The 21,077-nt window shown below is 43.5% G+C and overlaps 1 protein-coding gene across 3 annotated transcripts in view; it reads right to left on the bottom strand.

Annotated features, from left to right (window-relative positions):
- Window positions 1–21,077, bottom strand: part of PAPPA (pappalysin 1) — a 238,127-nt gene that overhangs the window by 176,991 nt on the left and 40,059 nt on the right. For all 3 annotated transcript variants that reach the window (XR_016438474.1, XM_090021909.1, XM_090021910.1), the window contains exon 2: window positions 19,920–20,988. Coding sequence is in view for 2 of the 3 variants with exons in the window: in XM_090021909.1 (XP_089878035.1) it covers window positions 19,920–20,988 (1,069 nt within the window). In the remaining variant the exon portion in view is untranslated. The remainder of the gene's footprint in view (window positions 1–19,919; window positions 20,989–21,077) is intronic.

Raw genomic sequence — 21,077 nt, forward strand, 5'->3', positions numbered from 1 at the left:
GGACCCCTGCCAGCTCCCCCAGCCCCCCGCCAAGGCTACCCCGCCCGCCCCAGCTCCTGGTGCTTTAAAAAAAGCCCCACTCACCGGGTGCTGCCTGGCTGGGGGGTGATCCCTGCTACCCCCGATTGCCCCATGCTGCATGGGAGCTCTGCATGAGCCTCCCAATGCCCCCCACTCCCCCAGCCACCCTCCTCCTCCTGGCCCAGCTCTGGCCCTTTAAGAAAAAAACCCCGAGAAAACCCCAGCACTCACCAGCTTCTGCAGCAGCCTTCGGGCTCCTGGGGGCAGGGAAGAGCCCCCCCAACATGGCAAGGGGCAGTGGGGGGCAGTGGAGATTCCCCCTGTCAGCAGGAATGGTGAACCCGGGGTTTTTCTCTTTTTCTTTTTTTTTCCTAAAGGGCTGGAGATGCGGCGGGGACAGTGGCTCATGCCGAGCCCCCCATGCAGCATGGAGCAGTGGGAGGGCAGCAGGGATCACCCCCCACCTGGCAGCACCCGCTGAGTTGGGGCTTTACCCCCCATGTGCTGGGAGCTGGGGCAGGCGGGGCAGCCATTGCTGGGCTGGGAAGTGGGGCCTGGCCTGGATGATTCAGAGCTTCAGATTCAGCAACAGCCAAATCTCTGAATCAGATTCATCTGAATCGATTCGGGACAGTGATTCAAATCACCAGATCCAATCACTGTCCCCCAAATGGGCCGAATCCGGAGCGATACTAGCCGCTTCGCGCAGGCCTAGCTATAACCACATTAGGATTTTAAAACGACAGCAATAAATAACAATGAGCCTGTCACCAATGAAGTAAATAGCAATGTTTCCTGAGGTCAACAGAATTGGCACCTGGTCCTTAAATTATGCCATTTGGCCCATACATACATAGCATATTGGCCCCAGAATAATATTTTAACTTTTCTTCCCCTGTGGTTTCTTACTTTTACAGGACCTGGAATGAATTTTTCCTTCTTGTAGGACCTACAAAACTCAGTGGGCACAGACAGACACCTTCCACTAGACTACATTACAGACATATGTGTATTTTACTTCTGTCTTTGTCCTCAGTCCTCTTTCTGAACCATTTCACTTTCCCTTCCCAGCTGAGCTTCAAACCTTCCACGGGTGACTCTTTGGAGACCTCTGTGCCCTTCCTGTTAAGGAAGGGCATCTTCACACTTTAAATCCTTATTAGATACTTCCCTGCATTTTTTTTACAATGGATTTATTTTGCAAATCCACTAGAAGAATACAGTAGCTAAAACAAGGCCTTCCTGATGTGCTGTCACCATTAACACTTCTTGTATAGAAACTAATTCAGTATAATCTAATCTATAGCCTTCTGAGCAGTAGGCATTTTTGTTTTTGACTCTCTTTCAATTTCCCGCGTGATGTTATGTGCACATCGGGAACCTCCACAGACAGAACACATCGTATAGAGAACTTTGAATATCACAAAATTTCCAGTACCATTTTACCAGATCGTACATTAAAGATTCACTGTAGTTAGCAAAGTGAGCTTTGCTAGTTAAGATGGGTGGTTGCAATATTTTCAAAAGCTGTCTGCGTAGTTCTGCTAATGCAAAGGTATTCTGCAAATAAACTTCTCCCAAACTGAGCTTATTTTAATTTTGTATTTTTCTTCCTTTCAGGCTCTGGTGATTCAGAGCTTTACCCATTATAGAATTCTGTGGGGTGCAACAAAAGCCCCTTATATAAAATAAATTAATTACCTATTACATTCCCATAGACTGGAGTAATTTCTACCAAACCCTAGTGGTTTCATGTATATTGAATGCTACAGAGATTTCCATAAAACATCTTTAATAAAATATATGGTTGCAGCACATACTTCCACAAACAAATTCTGAGGGTTGCAAAATGCCAGTATGTGTTGAATGGACTAAATCCAAACACCAAATCTGAATAAAAATCAATTTGGGATTCTTAAAATTCTAGATCTGAGACCAAGTTTTGACAATTGCATCTATTTTACTTGTCTGTTCATTTTGGTTTGTATTGGTTAGTATTGCAATACAATTGCTGCAGTGTGAATCTAGATTTAGCGAGGACAAGATTTGCTTCTCTGAATTTAGCTTTGAGTTCAAGCCCAAAATCTCCAACGAAACCTCAGCTGAAATGATAAATTTTTGCCCTATTTCTGTCCAATAAAACTTGGTTTTGTAAGGAGGGAGGAAGGCTTGCTTGAATTTCTGCACAGATTCTCTCAAAGGTTTGCAAATCCCTGCCAAATCCTTTCACAAACCTGGGCTGAGAGTCAGAAATACAGTGAAAACAGATTTTTTTTTCGGCACTTCTACTGCTGGTCCTGGCCAGGATGAGAAACAGTAGAGGTTCAGTGAAAAAAAAAATGGAAGAAAAAGATTATCCAAAAAAAATCAGATGTCAGAAATGCTCAGCTTGAGCTTTGGGAAAAGCTTAGGTCAATGGTTAGTACATGCAAAATGGTTCACCTACCAACTAATGGTTGTACTCACAGGAGACCACGGCTACAGAGACTTATATTGTGTTGTACTCCTGATGTATACAAGTATGTTACCTTCGTGGCCTCTTTCTCCAGATTGTTTGTTCCTGATATAGGCACAGGTTTTACTTCCAGTCCTCAAAACCTTACGCAACCGAAGCTATAATAAATATCTCTGAAAATCAAACATGAAGAACTATGATCATTTTTCCTGGCCAACAAGCTTATGGAGAGGAAAAGAAGGATGTGGGGTGGAGGAAAGATGCTATGATCCAGTCAATTTAATACGTTTCCTCTTCGTAATAACCAGGAAAAGAAGACAGGGTGAATTGCAAGAAGCAATTTGAAGAACAATGCACTGTGGTGATTGTCATGCAAAATGCCTAGTATTCTGTAATCATCAACATTAGCTGTTTAATTTGTTTCAATTTTCTCTTTCTTATTTCTTGGTTGGTTGGCTGGTTGGTTGATTTTATTTTCTTTTTCAAGACTAAGGCCAAGTGACCCATGAGAAATGTACAGTAATTTGCCTGTTATCCACCCCTCATCTCCATCTGATATTTTCTCTGCCCTTGTTACCCTGATGTTTTTCTAGACTTTACACACTGCACCACTGTAACAAAGGGAAAAGTCAAATGATAAAGAAATAAGAAGTGTAAGGGCATTTTCGAGAACCTGTTTGGTTAAGATAGATTTCCCCTGCTGCTTTTCTATAACCCTTTCAGCAGAAGCAAACCTCATTCTTATATCCAATAATTTAAAGCAGTATAATAAACATACAAAGAACTCTATTAGGCAATTTTAGTGCTAATTATATACTACTTGGCACTTCTACAGCACTTGCCATCTGATCCTCAAAATACCCTACATACTTATAATGAAACTGACCAATTTGGAGGGTTCAAGTGAACTCTGCAAGGCACTTAAATGATTCACAGACCTTGCACTGGGCCTCTACCGAGGAATGAACTTTGTCGTAATTAATTTAGCATCATATCCATCTGCTAAAGTAGGCAAATAGAGTAATTATCCCCATTACACATATGGAGCAACTGAGGTAAACATTACATAACTTGCTTAAAATTCCACAATAAGTCAGCGTGAGAGCTGGAATTAGAAACTAAAGCTATTGAGCATGGTGAGGTAGCTACAATGCCATATTGTGTCCTTTCCTTGTGCAAGGGTCTTTTCTTCTTCATGCTTCCTTCTCCTTTTGATGGGAGTTGGTGGTATTACTTCTATCTCGGAGCCTGAATGCGCTGGCTAGGTACAGACATTCAAAAAGCCCAAGGCAGAATGGATCCGAGTTGCACGGTTTTCTGTAAGCATGTGAACAAAACACACATTTGCCCTTTGGTGGGGGAGGGGGATGTGTAGCAAATCTTAGACCCAATTCACCATTTTTAAACCAGTCTGTGGATGTTGAATTTCTGTGCCATTCGGGAGCACACCAGCTCTGTGTGCCGAATTTCTCTTCTGTTATGGTTTCTGATCACTTATACCAGTAAACGTGCAATGTCTCTCTTCCTGGCCACTATCTCTGTGAAACACTAAAGTTCTCTGGACTTGGAAAGGAAAGCAAGAAGTCACTTCAGTCTTGATCTGTTAGATGCACTGTTTCAGAAAGAGCTGCAAGCTTGTGAAATTTCTTTCACAGATATTCACTTCCATTACTTCTGAACTTAGGACTCACTTCTGGTGAGCAAATACCCTTGTTCTAATAATAACTGGTGCACTTTTCACCCCAAAGTTTTCAAGAACCACCAAACAATCAGCCTTTGGGAATACTTTTTGGTTTAGATCACCAGAGGCAGCCTTCGTATTACTATGGGAAGAAAGGATGGCTCAGTAGTGTAGCTTGCAATCCCTTCCATGACTGAGGTCACCCTATGTGGTGACAGCAGATAACACAGGCAGTGTTAATCAGATAGAAAACATGAAGAACAACAGGGCTTGCCTATGCCCAGAAGTCTCAACAGAGAATCCTTTTTGTTAGGAAAAGCTTATATAAGCCCCTAAATTTGGGTTGCTTAACACTTTCCATTACAGATATTTGTTCCAGGCAAATCCCATCTTTTCTCCATCTTAGTTGGAACTAGAGGCTACCTGGGCATCCTTCAGGTCTATGGAGATAAAACAGTATGTAACGCTATTATGCCAATACCAGATAACCTGATAGCTTGTGACTAGCGTGGCTGCACTTCTCCCTTCTTGGATACCACAAGTTGTCAAAGAAGTGATCCCTGACTTGGAGAAGTTGCACCCTGCTCCACCCTTCCAAGCCCAAGATGTTCTCTAGGTCAGCGAAGGAAGAGGAAGAGACACAGGCTTACCCTTTCACCATGCAATTCCCTTCTGGCACATGGCACTCATGCAGATGTTAAAAGAAGACAGGACCTGTGCCTCCAAGCCACTCTGTAGCATCCATCAGTGGTGGGGGAAAGAGCAAAAGGCTCCATGTGCCCTGCCAGATTTCTCTGGTGCCTGTCTACCTACCCTTCACCCAAGCTTTGAGCACCTCTACTGTGACTGGCACACACTCTGGCCTTTAAGGTTTATACCTAAAAGGCAGCCCCTAAGTAGTCTTAGATCCTTATCTGACAGACCCGTCCTGGTAATGACACACAACTTAGTATGCCTTCCTTAAACAGATGATGTTGGGATTTCCCTGCTGGGTTTCCAGCTGGAGTTCCAGACTCTGGGTACTCCGGGCCTGATATTTAGCATGCTAAGACATCCTTCTGGCCTTTACCCTCATTAGCATGCAGTAGTAAAAACTGAAAACAAGAAAAAAAGAGCAAACTCTAGGTCTCAGCTCTTTTCATTTCATTTTGTTGGCATTAATCCCTACTGTATATTGACAGAGACCTTCTGCACATATACTCAATGCCACAAAATGAAATACGCATTTGCTATTGGAAAAAGAAAGGCTTGGAACCAGGCCCACAACAGCAAAAAAAAAAAAAAATCCCCTCCTCTCCCTTCCCTCCCCCCAGAAAAACCCATAGATATCCACAAAGGAGTTAGAAGGTTTCTTACGTATATTTCTACAGTTGATGGGCCAAAATAACCAGCTCAGCTATGTCTCTTGCAAAACATCACTACTGCTTTGTAGATCCCACTTCTCTTCTGTTTCTGTTTTTACAACAGACTGAACTTCTAAATCTTGTTTCTTAACCTTCTGGCAGAATTCTGCATAATGTTGATAGCATTAGCCCTGTAACAGGCAGATCATGAATAGTTCACAGTTAAAATAATCTCACCGGTCCTCAGTTTGATGAAAGTTGAAAACCTAAATATTAAAGGTGAAATTTCCTCTCATTTCATCTTTGCTGCCGATTGATAGTGTGGGATACCGAATGATAATATCACAATTTACTGGCAGAGGCCTCAAATTCAAGGGCATTAAGAAGGATTCGGCTCAAATTTCAAAACGAAAATGTTATTTTTTTTAAACAATACCTATCAAGGGAAGTGGAGCTTATTGGTCTTCTAGGTTTTTTGCTTTGAGGGTTCATGCTGTCAAGCCTTTTCCTCAAGTGTGAGTTCAAGAAACTTACTTTAAAAAAAATGAAAGATAAGGTTATCATAAAATTATGGGATTCCAGTTAGAACATTAAGAAAACACTGCATCCTCCCTCCAGATCTCCAGATCAGGTCTGAGTAAAGCAGCAGAAATAAAGACTTATCTGTATTAATATATGGAAGTATTATTCAAATTCTTAGAGACTGTCATAGCTTATAAACCTTATACCTACCCTATGTCAGGAGCCGTATAGCTCAGTTGGTAGAGTGACTGGATATGGGCTAGAAGGACCTGATCTCAATTTTGGGAGAAGGTTTCTTTTCCAGTGTGGCCTGGAGGCCCATCCACCCTCCTATGCAATGGGTAGCAAGAGGTACCTGGGGTAAGGGTGGCCAGACTGTGTTGCTAAACAGGACTGTGTCCTTCTTCTGCAAAAGCTAAACAGACCCCTTTACTTATACTAGATCTGATGGGTCTTCAAAGCAGGGTATAAGAAGGGCAAAAAGTAGTTTCTGTACCCATGTGTGCTCATGCACACATATGCCTTTGAGCTTAAATTTGTTGAACTAAAGGCTATGTAAAAAGAAAAATGTATTTTGCCCCTTAAATAAGCAATGGGCAAAAATCAAATCAGGGGCTGAGGTACCAATATTAGTAGATATATAGCCTTGTGTATGGATTTGCTAAGGTAAAGATCATAAAGGAAGTATTATCAGTACAAAACATCAGGCTCATTGTAGACATCCCCTGAAGAACATGGTTCCTAAGACCCCACAAACATGGTCTGACAGCATATGAAAGATGTAATGTTGTTCCTGCCTCCTACGAGAAACTATAGTAAAGTCTTCTCATACATTTCATATAAGCCTTCAATGATAACAGAAAACTGCCCCTTTAGGCACAAAAGAACTCATAATCAGATGAGCCTCCTTAACCTTTTACAAATACAAACTTCTAAGAAAGAGCTGAATAAGTACAGCTTTCTGTTAGACATTGCCAAATGAAAATCAGTGATCGTGGAATTCTAATTTTCATCCTCAGCATAGCAGGGTCATGTTATACTTCTGGCAAATACAGGCTGTGTATGAAGGAAAGGAATGTGGTAGTAATCCCAAGCTGTCTAGCTGCTCTCTGCTGTAGGACATATGATGCTTGAATAACCTGGTTGACACACCTCAACCACACAACATGCAAATCATGGTGATTTACCTCACTGGCCCACATTCAACATGTCACCAAATGCACCCTCTTGCCTTCTTATAATAACCAAGATGTAGGTGACTGAAAATTGGGGTTTGCAGAAGACCTAGAAAAGGTTGTATGCAACTATTTTTGTCTTCTATGCTATATATATTAGATCCCAAATTACACAAAACAAAAATTGATAAATCTCATTTAAAATAGAAATGCCTCCACGTCTGTATCAGACAGAAAGCGAGTTATGACTTTCCCTCACCTTTGCACCCCGTAATTTAATGCCATCTCAAGAAGTTTGTAAAATGGGGACCCAATGGTATAACACTAACAGAGAAAAATATAACTGGAATTCAAACCATCTTTTTGAGTCACTCTTGCACCTGGTTTCTAAGCTGAAAAACTAATGTTTCAGGTAATATTAGTCCTGACCAGATAGAATGCTGCTCTGCATACATGCAAGTCAAGGAGATTTAAAGGATTCTTTCTGTATTTCTCAGACAAAATGAGGCACTCTGAAACAAAATGTTATGTGTAAATCTGGTCCCAAGAATGCAGCTCTCAGATGAGTTCTGAACGTATAAAGGAAAGACCATAACCCTGGAACTCGCAGCCCCTATCTATATCCAACTGGCACGTGGGGAAAGACTCAAAATGTGCAGACATCATCAGGCAAAATGGAAGAAACACTCTCTGTGTCTGCCTGACCGGAGCATTTTGCATTATGTTTGGAACCCTATCGTGACCAATCCATTCTGGAAGAATTATCAGTGTTATGTGAGTGAGTTTGGGTTTTTGGCACTGGTGCAGAAGTGGTAAAGTCTCAAAGGGCTGGAAGCAACGAGGAGGTATTCTGTCATAAAGTGGTGAATTACTGCCATCGAATCTGATTCAAACTTTTCCTTCACCTACTCTTGTGCAGTGTGCTGGTCTGCACCATGTGCCCTTGTGACCACTACTTTCTCAGAGGTGACTTTTGTACCACTCTTGCCCTACATTTAGAGACCTGACACAAAGTCTCTCCATTGCCTCCAATAGACTTTGAATCAAGACCGTAGTGGAACGTCGCTCTTTGGAATCCCTGCCAGGATGGAAAATGCGACATGGAAGGGGAATGCTATTATATTGTTTAACCAAATGGAAATGATGACATGTATGGGTTAATGGAAAATCTGCTGTACACAAGGGCCTAATTCTGAAAGGAACTAAATTACCTACCAGTTACTGATAAGGAGGCCGGCGCGAAGCAGCTAGTATTCGCTTCAGATTTGGCTGATTCAGGGGACAGTGATTCGATTCGGTGATTTGAATCACTGTCCTGATTTGATCTGGCCAAATATCCAAATCAGATAGGCCAGGCCCTACCCCACCCCCTCCACCCCTGCCTCTCCCAGCCCAGCAATGGCTGCCCCGCCTGCCCCAGCTCCCAGCACTTGGGGAAACCCCCCCCCCCCCCCGGCTCAGCAGGTGCTGCCAGGCGGGGCGTGATCCCTGCTGCCCCCCACTGCCCCACGCTGCATGGGGGGCTCTGTATGAGCCCCTGAACCCCCCCTCACTCCCCCAGCCCTGTCACAGGTGCCCCATGTGGGCCAGCTCCGGCCCTTTAAGAAAAAAAAAAACCCGAAGAAACCCCGGACTCACCTTTATGCCGGAGGGGGTGATCCCTGCTGCCCCCCCATCACGTGGGGGCTCTACAGGAGCCCCCGAAGCCCTGAGGCTGCACAAGGACCAGTGAGTCTGGGGTTTTCCTCTGCTTTTTTTTTTTCTTAAAGGGCCAGAGCCCTCGCAGGCGGGGCAGCTGGAGGGGAGCGGGGTCAAGGGGACTCACACAGAGCCCCCCATGTAGCATGGGGCAGTGGGGGGTAGTGGGGATGGCCCCCCACCCGGTGAGCACTGGGGCTTTTTTTTCTTTTTTTTTTTTAAGTACCAGGAGCTGGGGTGTGGGGGGGTGCAGGGGGGGGTATTCAGAGGGGCTGGCAGGGGTCTCCCCATGGTCCCCTCCCCCAGCTTCCCCTCCTCCACTCCTAGTGCTTACCAGCTCAGAGTGTCTGCAGCTCCCTGCTGCAGCTGCCGGGGACTACCCGAATCATCAAAGCTCTCCGAATCTTTGCCAAAGATTCAGAGAGTTTTGAATCGATTCAAACCTTTAAAATCAGTCCCTTGACTCGATTCGAATTTGGAGAGTCGGCCACTAAATCGGGCCGAATCTCCTCTGAATTGAATCGCCACCCGAAGCTTTGCACAGCCCTGCTCATAAGCACTCTCAACTCTCACTGCTATCAGTGTGAACTGAGATCATCAAGCACCTTCTATAAAAAAAATAATCAGCACTTCACAGAATTTGGCACTAAAGAAAAGCAAGAGCTATGCACACACAACCCCCTTCACTGGAAACATTAAGCCGAAGGCTAACTAAATCTCCCTTAATATTTGTAAAAGTCTAACGGTCTCCTTTACTGTTTCATGTTTTCCTGCTCCTCTTTCTTTTGTAGGACTAAATGGGCTCAAAAGCTGAAATATGGCACATGGCAGTCAAGGACAACCCTGCATTATTCTGAGACTATTGAGAAACCAGGAATCTTGCAGGACACTGGAGAAAGCCCCTTTCTGTCAAACTCCCGGACTGATTTTCTAGAGCCAAAGAGTTCAGACAGTTTTAATAAGCTTCCCAACTCTTAGGCTGCCTATACACGTGCTCAGAGGTGGGGGGCTTGCAGGGGCATTTTAATTAGAGTGGTTCCCAGACAGCCGTTCTTATTAAAACAGCTCCCGGTCACTGTATTAAGCTCCCTTCCTTCCCGCATTTCAAAATGACCGTGGGGGCGTTTTAACGAAAGCTCATTTGACAACATTTAGTTAAAGCACCCCCATGGCCATTTTGAAATGTGCAGGTGGGGGGACTTAATACACGTGATGGTGAGGTGAGGCTGGAATGTTTTAATTAAAGCGTTGACCAGACTTCATTAATCATTCTAATTAGAATGCAAATGAGCACATCTATAGGCAGCCTTAGGTGCTTATCTGAAGCAAACTAAGTTCTGGCCCTTATGAGGTCCACTCATCTCCTCTAATGTATTACCATATATTTCCTTATTTACTCAGCATGGTTCACTAATCATCTGCCCCTGTCTCATTTCCTATTAAGCAAAAACAAACCAAGTGTATTCAGACAGAGAGAGAGAGAGAGAGAGGGGGTAGTTTTTCAAACCGTTAACTTCCCTTGCTGGACACTTGGGCTCAATCACATAATAGACTTTTAGGCCTTTGGAAACCTCACCTGCAATATTTAAAGGAATTACAAAAACAGGGGGATTTCCAAATGAAATTTGTATCCATATCTTTACACCACCCGGAGTATATGTTTAAACCAACATGCTCGTGCTCTTCTCCATGTTCCTTAATCAGTCTTCCGTGGTATGAAAACAAACATACTTGAAAACCGAACCATGTGGCTAAATACCCTAGGCAAGGGATGGCAACCTACAGCACATGAGCCAGATTTGGCCTGTGGAGCTGGGGGGCATCCGGGTTGCACAGAGAAGTGGTGGTAGGAAGAATCAGCAGCAGCTGGATCCTAGTGCCAGCCGACCTTGAACCTGAGTGGGGCTGTACTGACCCACCACTGGGAAACGCTGCTGACTGCAGCCCTATAGAGTCTTGTCACAGAAATTAGAGATGGGCAGAGGGGGATGGAAACAACCCATCTTGTTTATACCATACTAATATAGAAAATCTATATATACATTTCCAAGTAGTGTGTCCAGTTTTAATTTAAATGCCTCCAGAGGTGGGAATTCCAGCCCTTCTACAGGGCAGTAATTACACAATGTAATACATCCAAAATCTAGACATTTTCTATTTAAGTTTTGTTCATTTTTTTTTCTATAATAATATTTGGTTTTATTGTAAAGAAGATGATTCAGAAATTCATTCTATTAGGGGAGAGCAGCTCATTAGCAAAGAAGAAATACTATCAAAGTACAAGGAACAGATTCAACCTTTTCCTGGCATAGTTCATTTTACTGTATCTTTTGGTGTAATTTCAGCACTGAATTTTCCTGGCATTAATCCCACAGGCTTCCTCCCCCAACCCCCAAACTTCTTAATACTGGATAATTCTGTGTTTTGGTAAATTTCTTCTATTAATAGTTGCCCTCTGTGGCTATAAAAAAATGCCTCAGTAGTCAAAAGCCAAGCCTTGCTAGCTAACAGCTGTGGAAGTCTGAATGCACACAAGACCCGACATCACACACCAGAGCCCCTTCTTGGCTCCATGTCAGAGCAAACTGATTAAATAAGGCCGTTGTCAACTTAAGAAAACGGAAAAGGAGGCCCCCCATAACAGAGGAGGGAGGGAGACTGACTCCTGCATTCGACTGAGGAAATAAGAAGGTATTTCCATTTGCTCACTAGCTTTCTTTACTTAGCAATCCCCCCAGCCTCCAATACCCTCTTGCATTTCAAGAGACAGAACAAAATGCTGCTCATACATAGAGCTGTAGGCTATGGGGTTGCAGGTTTTAAAGTCTATTCTAAGCTTTCTATTTGGTTGGTTTACCTGAACAAAACCTTTCTGCTACTCCAGTCCTGCTATTGGTGCCTGGGATAACTCTGTAATAGAGATTAAAACCTATCAGCTGTGGGCAGTGTTGCAAGACAAGGGCAGAAATGCAAATCAGAGGATGCTGATTAGGCAGTACAAATCGGGAGGGGGGTGGGGAATACATCCATTTGTTTCCTGTCAAGGTGACAAAAGTGCTTTTATCTGTCAGAAAGGGAAGTGCTTAGCTTAGCAGAGGATAAAAGGAATTTCCCATATTCTCAGCATTTCAGGATGCCTCCTCCTTATGCAGATTATTCTATAGGTGACAAAGGTACCTTAGCTGTATGTTTCAATAGCAAAATCCCTAAGGTATTTTCAGGGTCCTTTAGCCAGAGATGCACTCGAATGTCTGGGTCCGTGTGAACCCCAAATACTAAAACAAAATCTACCAGGAACTGCTGAGTTTCAATTACTTCCATTGCAAACCCATGCAAAATCACAAGCTTCGGGAGGTTTGAAATGAAACAATAAATTGGCTACTGCTTCACTTGGAACTAGGCCCAGGTTCTCAGACCTTCTAACAAGCCCAGTCTGAATTTGGAGTCGGTTACAAAACCAGTAGCCAGGCAACTTCGGCACATTTTCAAATTTCCCTGTGAACGAGCTGCTCAGTTATAAAGCTGAGGAGAGTGATTAAAAAAAAAAAAAAGAATTTGGATTGGGGGGGGAAGCTGAAGTTATAGATCATGAAAACTGAAGAGTTCTGTGTATCCACAAGGTACAGAGCACAAACAGCATTCGTTTGAGGTTTCCTGCCAACACAGATCAATTCAGACCTACAGAAGCCATCTCCAAGTAGGAGAAGGACATTCATTCTCCATAGCCTTTTTAACCTGACATCCCTTTGCTAAAACTGCAACCAAGTGAGTCAGCTCCTGCCAGCTTCAAAGATGAATTTCTCACGTGGCTACTGGGAACTAGACAGAGATACTCCAATCCATTTTACACTGAACACCTGTCAGACAGAAGTGACTATGACCCACAACTGAACAGGATTTCAATAAATCCTTCAAAGGTTTTGCTGTCCTGTTATACTTCCTGAGCCATCAAATTGTCTCACAAAAGAACTGGTCTGAGGTTTGCAAAATCCTTCTTTGTTCCAGGACCAGACTGGCCACCGGAGCCCAGAAGTGCAACGAGAGAAGAATTTTTCCAAGTCCAATTTTCCTAGAGGCTTTCACTGAGATCAGATCAGGTTAAAAGAAGAAGAAGAAAAAAAAAAAAACCTGATCCGATTACATTGGAGTCTCTCTAGTTGTCGTTAATTCAGAGGAAAAGGAAATTAAAAATGAAAAACTACATTGGGGAAAAGTTATGCATTTACTTCAAAACTCACACATGCCAGGAAATTCAGAGTTAAAGGTGAAACTCCATTCTAAAGGAACTTCTGCTGCTCCCCAGATTGCAGGCATCTCAGAAAACTAACACGAGGTGTGCTGGAATACATAGTCACAGCGGGGTGCGTCAAGTATGGAATTTCAGCCTTCCCTCTGAATTTCCTGGCTTTGGGGAGCTTATTAGATGCCTGTGCCCTTAACATTTTAAGTATTATGGATGGCATGGAGTTCCCCCAATGCTGCTTTCACTGACCTTTCTGATTGCCCATTTATCTAGCTGTCCATCTATTACTAATGAACCTGGAACCACTTCCTTAGTAACCTATGTTGATCTAAGGTGTTGAAAGCAGATGCAAGCTGAGTATGTTCAGCTGAGATTCATTAAGAAGTTGGGGACTCTTAACAAGCCAAACAAAAGCTTATAAACTGCAAACCTGTTCAGAATAAAATGGAAAGAAAGGACTTTAAAAAACCTCATGCAGAGCAAGAATCCTGAGTTTTCCACAGCTGTGTATGAGCTCTCTGATTCTGTTTCATCCAATACAGCTCTTGTCACATTGGGTAACACTGATTTTGCTGGTGATAAGTTGGTCTAAACATCCCACAGCAGTAAGCCTGGGCCATAAACATCCCACTTCTCGCTGGATCTGGCCATAAATTATGAAAAATGATACTGTTATAAGCTTCATAAATTTTTATAACAGGTCTTTTATAAGCATGCATTATAAACACTGCAATGGGTCCATGGGGATAAAGACATCTCATAACAGCCCTGAAAAACCTGTCACAGGGCTTTGCGTTACAGTCCTTCAGGATAGCTCTGAAGGAGACATGGCACTTGGCTCCATCCCAAAACCCACACACACCTTTAAGAGTTTTTATAGGGGTTTTTCTGGGTGCTGCTTTGACTTATGGCTTAGTGGGAAGATATCACATGCACTTTGAAACTGATCTTGACTAATAAATATGCAATTCTTCAGCGTTTATGGAACAAGCTATTTTTTAAACCTCTGTTATCGTATATTTCCCTTCAGGCATACGAGGCTCTATAATCCAGCTCCCAATTCCCGACTTCCTCAGTCTCCTATGTTAGGGAGCATATCTAAATTACAACCTCTATCGCTTCACATACTGCCCTGATTCTGGTACTGAAGTGTACTGGGTCAGTTCCTCAGTTTAGGTCAAAGACGGCAGCATCATCCTGCCTGCTGCTCCACGTTCCTCTCTGCCCTTTCCTCCCTCGTCTTCCTTCCCTGTGTTTCTGCTTCCTTCCTATGGCCCATCTACCTTCCCTATCATGCTCTTTTCATTTGGCTAACCAGCTCTTCACTGAGCCCCTTCAAAAAATGCAAACCGCTGCTCCAAACCCTGCTCAAACCTCCAACACTTCCATCATGAACAAAAGGAACCCTGGCAAGCATCACAACATTCGTATGTTATCCTCCATCTCTCCGTTCACTCCACTTACGTGTTGTTTCCCTTTTCCACAAGCCTTTCTGCTATACCTTCAGGCTACAGGCTCTTTGTGACAGGCACTACTGCTCTCTTTTTGTACCGGGCTTTGCACAGAGGGGGCCCGCATTTGGTTAGTCTCCAGGCACCACCCTTAAAAATGTATAGCACAGTATGCAGCAATTAAACGCTGGTGCAGATATCTGTAGCTGGGTGATCCTCCTGTGGCTGCTTATGCCGGCCACACAGATAAATAAGGTGGAAAATAAGCAAGCTTATCTCATGCAAAGTTACAAGCAACTGCTGTTTGTCGCGAATTGCCTTTGGGCATTCACACTCATGGGCTTGGTGCCCCTGGCACGGAGTTCACAGAACTTCCAGCAAAGCCAACCTGGGGCTGCATGAACACTATGAATAGAAAGAGCCCATACTTCACATCACCCCTTCTCCCCCATGCATTACAAATAACCTACTGAATTTAACAGAGGCGTTAGTTGGCTCAAATTAAAACGGAACATCCTCCTGGTTTCCGGTGTGTGAAGGTACGTTGCACCTGCAAGTCTGTGGGAAAGAGATGAGTTGATTAACATGGGAGTCCCTAGAGACAGATTTTGTGTGAAGACAGGCGGACCCCCTATACTGTGTGTGACAGCATAAGATAGGCTTATTAGCAGGGTCCGTAACTCACTCATCTTCCAAGCCGAGGCAATGACTATAAAGAATGTGGTTATGTACGACAGATCATTCTAGATGTGATCTCCAAGGGGATCAAATGGGGATCTTAGGAGATTTGCTAGTACTCAAGTACAAATCCCACAAGGGAGCAAACTCCTTTACCGAGGGAAAAGGGTTTGGCAAAGCTTTCAGATAATGCCTGGCACCAGTGCTCTGTTCCCCAAGAAGAAAGGAAAAAGGACTTGCAGTGCTCAGTCTTTCTCAGATATCCAGTATATTGCTGTGTAGCCTGGATCCATCTTGGAGTTTCAAGCTCCTGAGATATCGCCAGAGAACTGTGTAGTGCCTAATGCTGTTGGAACGCGAGGGGTGAAAGAAATTCCTGCTATCCTTTCTGCTTATTTGCTTCTTCCTTTAAAGGTGTCTTGTAAAAATGTCTCTGGCGGGAGATGAGAGGTGAAAGAAGGTGGTGGTGCAAAGAGTAACTCTACAGAGTAGCCTTGATATATAACGTCTCCCTTCTGCAGCAGTGTGATGGGATTTCACACCAAGATTTGTAGAACTGCACATCCTGGTAAACAAAGGGAGTTTTGAGGAGGCAGTAGAAATGTAGAATTGGCAAAACACTAGCTTTGACTTTCATGTTGAACGATGTCTGAGAAACATCCCTCAAGAGCTTGTATCCAGACTAGTAAGGCTCCTTCCCTATTTTCCTTGCTGTTTGGCAGAGAGGACAGGAAAGGAGGTCTGCAGAGAGTTTCAGTACAGTACATAAGCATAAGTGGATGTTTATAAGGCAAATCTCTGGTATCAGTCATGTCTGACAACTTTCCAACTTCAGTGGCAGCAGATTGTATGAGAACACGAGAGACTGAAGTTACTCTGGTAGCTTTCAAATTCCAGAATTTCATCTGCCTTTTAACCGAACAGAGTTTTACAATCAAGGGGAAGATTTTCTATCTGCCCGCAGCAGTTCATGATGAAGTCTGACGTGCAAAGCCATGACTGTATATAAGCAGTGATTCCAGTGGCCCCGATCTTTGCACAGGAGTGTGATCTGACATTATTTTTCCACCTCAGCTAGATCCTTTGAGTGGAATAGAACCAGAGGTGGGTGCCATGACCTCCCCACAAGGCGTCACTCATCCCACCTGCTAAGCAATGACATGCATGGCCAAAGATACAAGGAATATATCTTTCAGACAAGTGCATTTATTCTGTTTCCTTTCTCTATCCATAGAGGTAGCCTCTGAACTAAACCAAATATTCAAAGCCTGTGATGGAGCAGGGTACAGCCTGTCTCCTTGCTATGAAACTGCTGGAGAAGACTGTGTCCAGAAGGTTTCTTTGACTGGGGAAAGCAAAGCCTTATGTATGGATAGGAATACCTTGTCTTTGGTATATTTTGCAGAACATTTGATGCTATATTACCCCTTGGTACATCTACCACCAGTATGACAACATCATTATAAGAGTCTTGCAGCATTGTGCCTGCTGGTACCCGCAAGCACTATGGACTCCTGGCCCTTTGATGCAGGAGACGTTGGCAGTAGTTCCAGAAAGGAAGGACAGAGAAGCAATGGTAGTGGTAGTACTGGTGCTGAAATCAACACCAGTAAAAAGGGTGTTTAGCAAGGCCAGTAACTGAAAGGGCAATTCTGCAGGACCTGAGCACTTTGTCCACAAGGGCAGGAAGCGACTGCAAGGATCCTTTTCATAGATCTATTTATGTGGTAGATCTATGAGTGAAGTCAAGTGTTGTCAAGAAGTATCTTCAATATTTCTTGAAACAAGAACCATAAATACAGTTGTAAAAGGTCCTGGAAGGAATGTGTGAAGTGTGATAGGACCAATAACAGACTATCTTGTTTATAGCTTGGAGATTGGCCAGTGGGAATCATTTTATAGTGGATCAAAAGGTGCTGGAGGCAGTTCCTGTATCTCAGCCACATATCCAGGATGCCAGGGGACTGTGTGGTGGCTTCCCAGAATAGGTGACATTAAGAACATATAAGGAGCTTGAATCTGTGAAATCTGGAGGCAACACATTGCTGAGGAAGACTGAGAAGCCAAGACCTCTTCATCTTTCCTCTTCTTATTTGAGGTGCAACCAGAGTATGAGCTCTTTTCCCCCAGCTTCTTGTATGATCGAGCTTTGACAGAGGAAATTCCTGGGAGTGAATCACATAGAAGACAACGAGATGTCTTCAGCAATGGATTGTAAGGCCTGCATCAGAGAGGTGTGAGGACTCGATGCATATCAAAAGTGGCTGGAGGTGTGCAACAGGTGTGATCAGTGCCAAGTTAATCACTGACTTTGAAACACTGAACAGAGGGCAATGCTAAGGCCAGAGATGGGGTTTGAAGATCCACACCCATTCTGTCAGTGAGGGCTTTGGTGCCAAGCTGGTGATTGCAAACCTCTGTTGTTGGCCTGAATAGCTAATATGGAGGCATATGACTTAAAAGCCTCATTGATCAATGATGCCTGTAGCCCTACCTGCTATTGTTGACATGTTCTGACCGAGGCACGCTGAACAGCAAACGTGTCTCAGATTACAGAGAAAAAACAGACTTTTTAAAGCCTTCCTTGGCCTCTGTGCTAGCCATTGATGTCAGTGTTGCAACCTCAGGCCACCCCTGAGGCCAAATTTATTTTCTGTTATTTTGGATGATAAAAGAAAAACAATTCCATTAATTTACAGGTTTGAGGGATGATGGGTGTCTGGCAGATCCAACCAGGAGAAGCTCCTAATGTTCACCACTGCGGAGGACGATCTCAGACAGCTGAAAGCAGTGTCCTGTTACCTATTTAGGATGTCAAAGTCACTAGGGAGCACTCACATGGATCAAGCAGACAAGGCTTGGGTAGAGGTTGCGTGGGCTCCATCCCATAGGGTGCTCAATTCACAACTGGGAATGCAGCCCAAAGGCCCCTTATGAGGAATATACAGTTGCTTAGGAAAAACCAACAGCCTTGTAGATGTAACTGCAGAGTTAGCAAATGAAATCACCTGCGTTAGCTTGCACAAGTACATTTTGCCTACAAAGCCTAGACATTTAGTTCAGAAAATAAATGTTTGTGTACATTAAGATAGTAATAAAAAGCCAGTTTTATAAAATTTTAAAAGGCTTTCCTGGTTGTGTTGTATTTAAAAGGTCTGTGTATATGACATGGTCAACAGCATAAATGTTGAAACACTATCAGGTTACAAATAATATTTTGCTAAACAATATTTTAGCTCATTATTACTAACACCTTGAGTTTTGAGAACTGAAGATTTATTAACAAATCCGACTTCAATTTTGTCTTTGAAGTTTGCTCAGTTGCTTTTCTTGTCCACTCCTCAATGAAAACAGACTAGTCATTTTCCCTTTTTGATATTTGTGATCATGGGTGTTTAACCAAGGTCCTCACCTGGTTAATATGCACACAATTTTGACCTAAGCTGTGACGGGATATTTGTTCTATGTTTCTTAATTCAGTGGATGTTTTTAAAAAAACAGATGCACATTTTCTCCCTCTAGTTGTATAAATCTAGCAGACAAGTTCCCTTGACAGTGTCACTTTCTTATAAAAATAGTAACATGCTTGACTATACAATCTAGATGATCCTGTAGCAGCTGACATTTTCCTTCATAACCAGCCCTGTTGTTGATGATGATACAGGATATTCTAAACACTGACTTCCGCCCCCCTCTCCAATCCTTCGAGGTGCAATGTGGTGCCCTAACAAGGTATGCAAAGGATAGGGTCTTAGCAGTAATTTCTCTTTTATGTGGGTCTTTATCATACTGCCATGATTATTTCACAGAATGGTAGGGGATCTTCTGTGGTATACACTATTCAGTATCTACTTCTCACACTTACACTGATGTAAAACTAGATATCAAACTGATGTAACTAATTTGAGAAATGGGTTCTTAGTACAGAATAATAGTTTATATCTATATCTTAAGCCAAAGATCTCAGCTTGCTTTACAAGCTTAAATAGCTACCTTTCATAGATCTCCTGTCAGGAACAGATGTGGCACTATCCTCATCTTTCAGATGCGTAAACAGAGGTACAGAAGAGTTAAGTTACCAGCCCAAAGTCTAGAATAGCACCTAGGAATCCCGACAGTCTGTCCCCTTCTCGCTACAACCACAGCATGATATTCCCTCCATAAGTACATACAGAAATCTAAATTAATATAGCATTAAGGGGCCTTGAATAAACTGTCTACCCTTTAAGAAGTCTTGGTTGAGGTCTGCCTGAGAATATTTAAATCTCTCTCTCTCACCTCAGGTGCTCTTCCCTCATGCCACACGACCTTTTTATGGTTTCAGGTCCTACACTCTGGGGCCTTGAGCTAAAATCGGCTATGCAACACTATAAAATACAGTTTATAATCTACCACTTATGGGTTTTCCCAAGTTGCCTGTTTGAATCTAATGCCGTTTGAAGGGAAAGGAAATTTAGATTCAGTGGCAAGTCAGTATTGAAGACTTCGCTCTCACTGAATGTATTTGAGTGCAATTACCCAAGGGGGGAAATGAAAAAAAAAAGAAGAGAACCAATAACTCAAGGGGGATGGACAGCTGGCAGACCTGTCAACACTCAGTCTAATGTTCACTAGTACTATTATAAACACCTCAATTTTAAGAAGTTTCCTACCTGTAAGGAGAATAGGGATCAAAACATGTCTTGGTGACATCAGTTATCTCCGGGTTACAGCACTCCCCATCATCAAAGCTGTATCTTTCATAGTTACAATCCATGTCACACACCCCATTTTGCTTCTTCTTGTTGAACAGAGCGTGACGCACATGCCGGCAATCCCCTCCATCATACCCGGTCAGGGTGTGATTGCACTCAGGGTCACAGTTTTCATCTCCAATCTTGGTGATATCACAATTGGCTAGGATGAGCCGGTGGCGAAGTGAGGAGTTCTTCACCTCCAGCACCTCCAGCTCCCAGGTAATGTTGTAGTGGCTGAAGGCCTCGTTCAGGTGCTGATGCTGAAACTCAATCTGCTCCCGGCTGACCGTGGGATTTTGGTGCTTGTCATCGTAGAGGTTCACTACCCGGTAACGTACCACCTTGTTGCGGCGGAAGCTTGGGAGCTTGTTGTAGCTGGCAATCACGTCCACGTTGTCACAGACTGTCTGTCCACAGAGAGGAGGATCCAAGCTGGTATCCAGCAAGTAGCTATGGTGATAGCTGAACATAATCTGAGGACTGCTGCCATCTTTCATAGGAGACCAGGTGCTTTTCACATTCAGTAAACTGTCTTGAAGAACTAGCTGAGGTAGGGGGGTGCCTTGTCCATGAATTGCCTGGCCCATGTCCCACAAGATCTCCTGCTGAGATTGGGCTGTCCTCCAAAAGCTGAAGTGCTCTATGTAACCCCGATAGTTCTGGTTTAGGGCATTTCCACCAATCATGAGCACCTTGCACTTCAAGGTCAGAAGGCTGAAGATGCTGCCCACCTGCTCCCCGCTTGTAGCCACCTGGGCACCATTCACATAGAGTTTCATCAGGTGCCCATCATAGGTGGCAGCCAGGTGCACCCACTGATTAGGGAGGTAGCTGCGATGTGCGGCAATGGTGGTAACTTTGCGAGCACGGTCTGTCTTCAGCGAGAAGAAATAGCGGGGGTCTCTATTGCCCTGGTCACTGATGGTGTTTATCCCCAGGACCCATCCTCGGTCACGAGAGGTGTAAGAACATTTGTCATATAGTCCTATGTGCCCCCAAAAAAGAAATATAAATAAATAAGAGTTGCAGAACAGGCTATTTAACGTATTTATTTTTTAATTAATAACATGTATA

This window comes from Crocodylus siamensis, chromosome 11 (assembly GCF_052110815.1).
Source record: "Crocodylus siamensis isolate JL-2025a chromosome 11, ASM5211081v1, whole genome shotgun sequence".
Lineage (NCBI taxonomy): Eukaryota > Metazoa > Chordata > Crocodylia > Crocodylidae > Crocodylus > Crocodylus siamensis.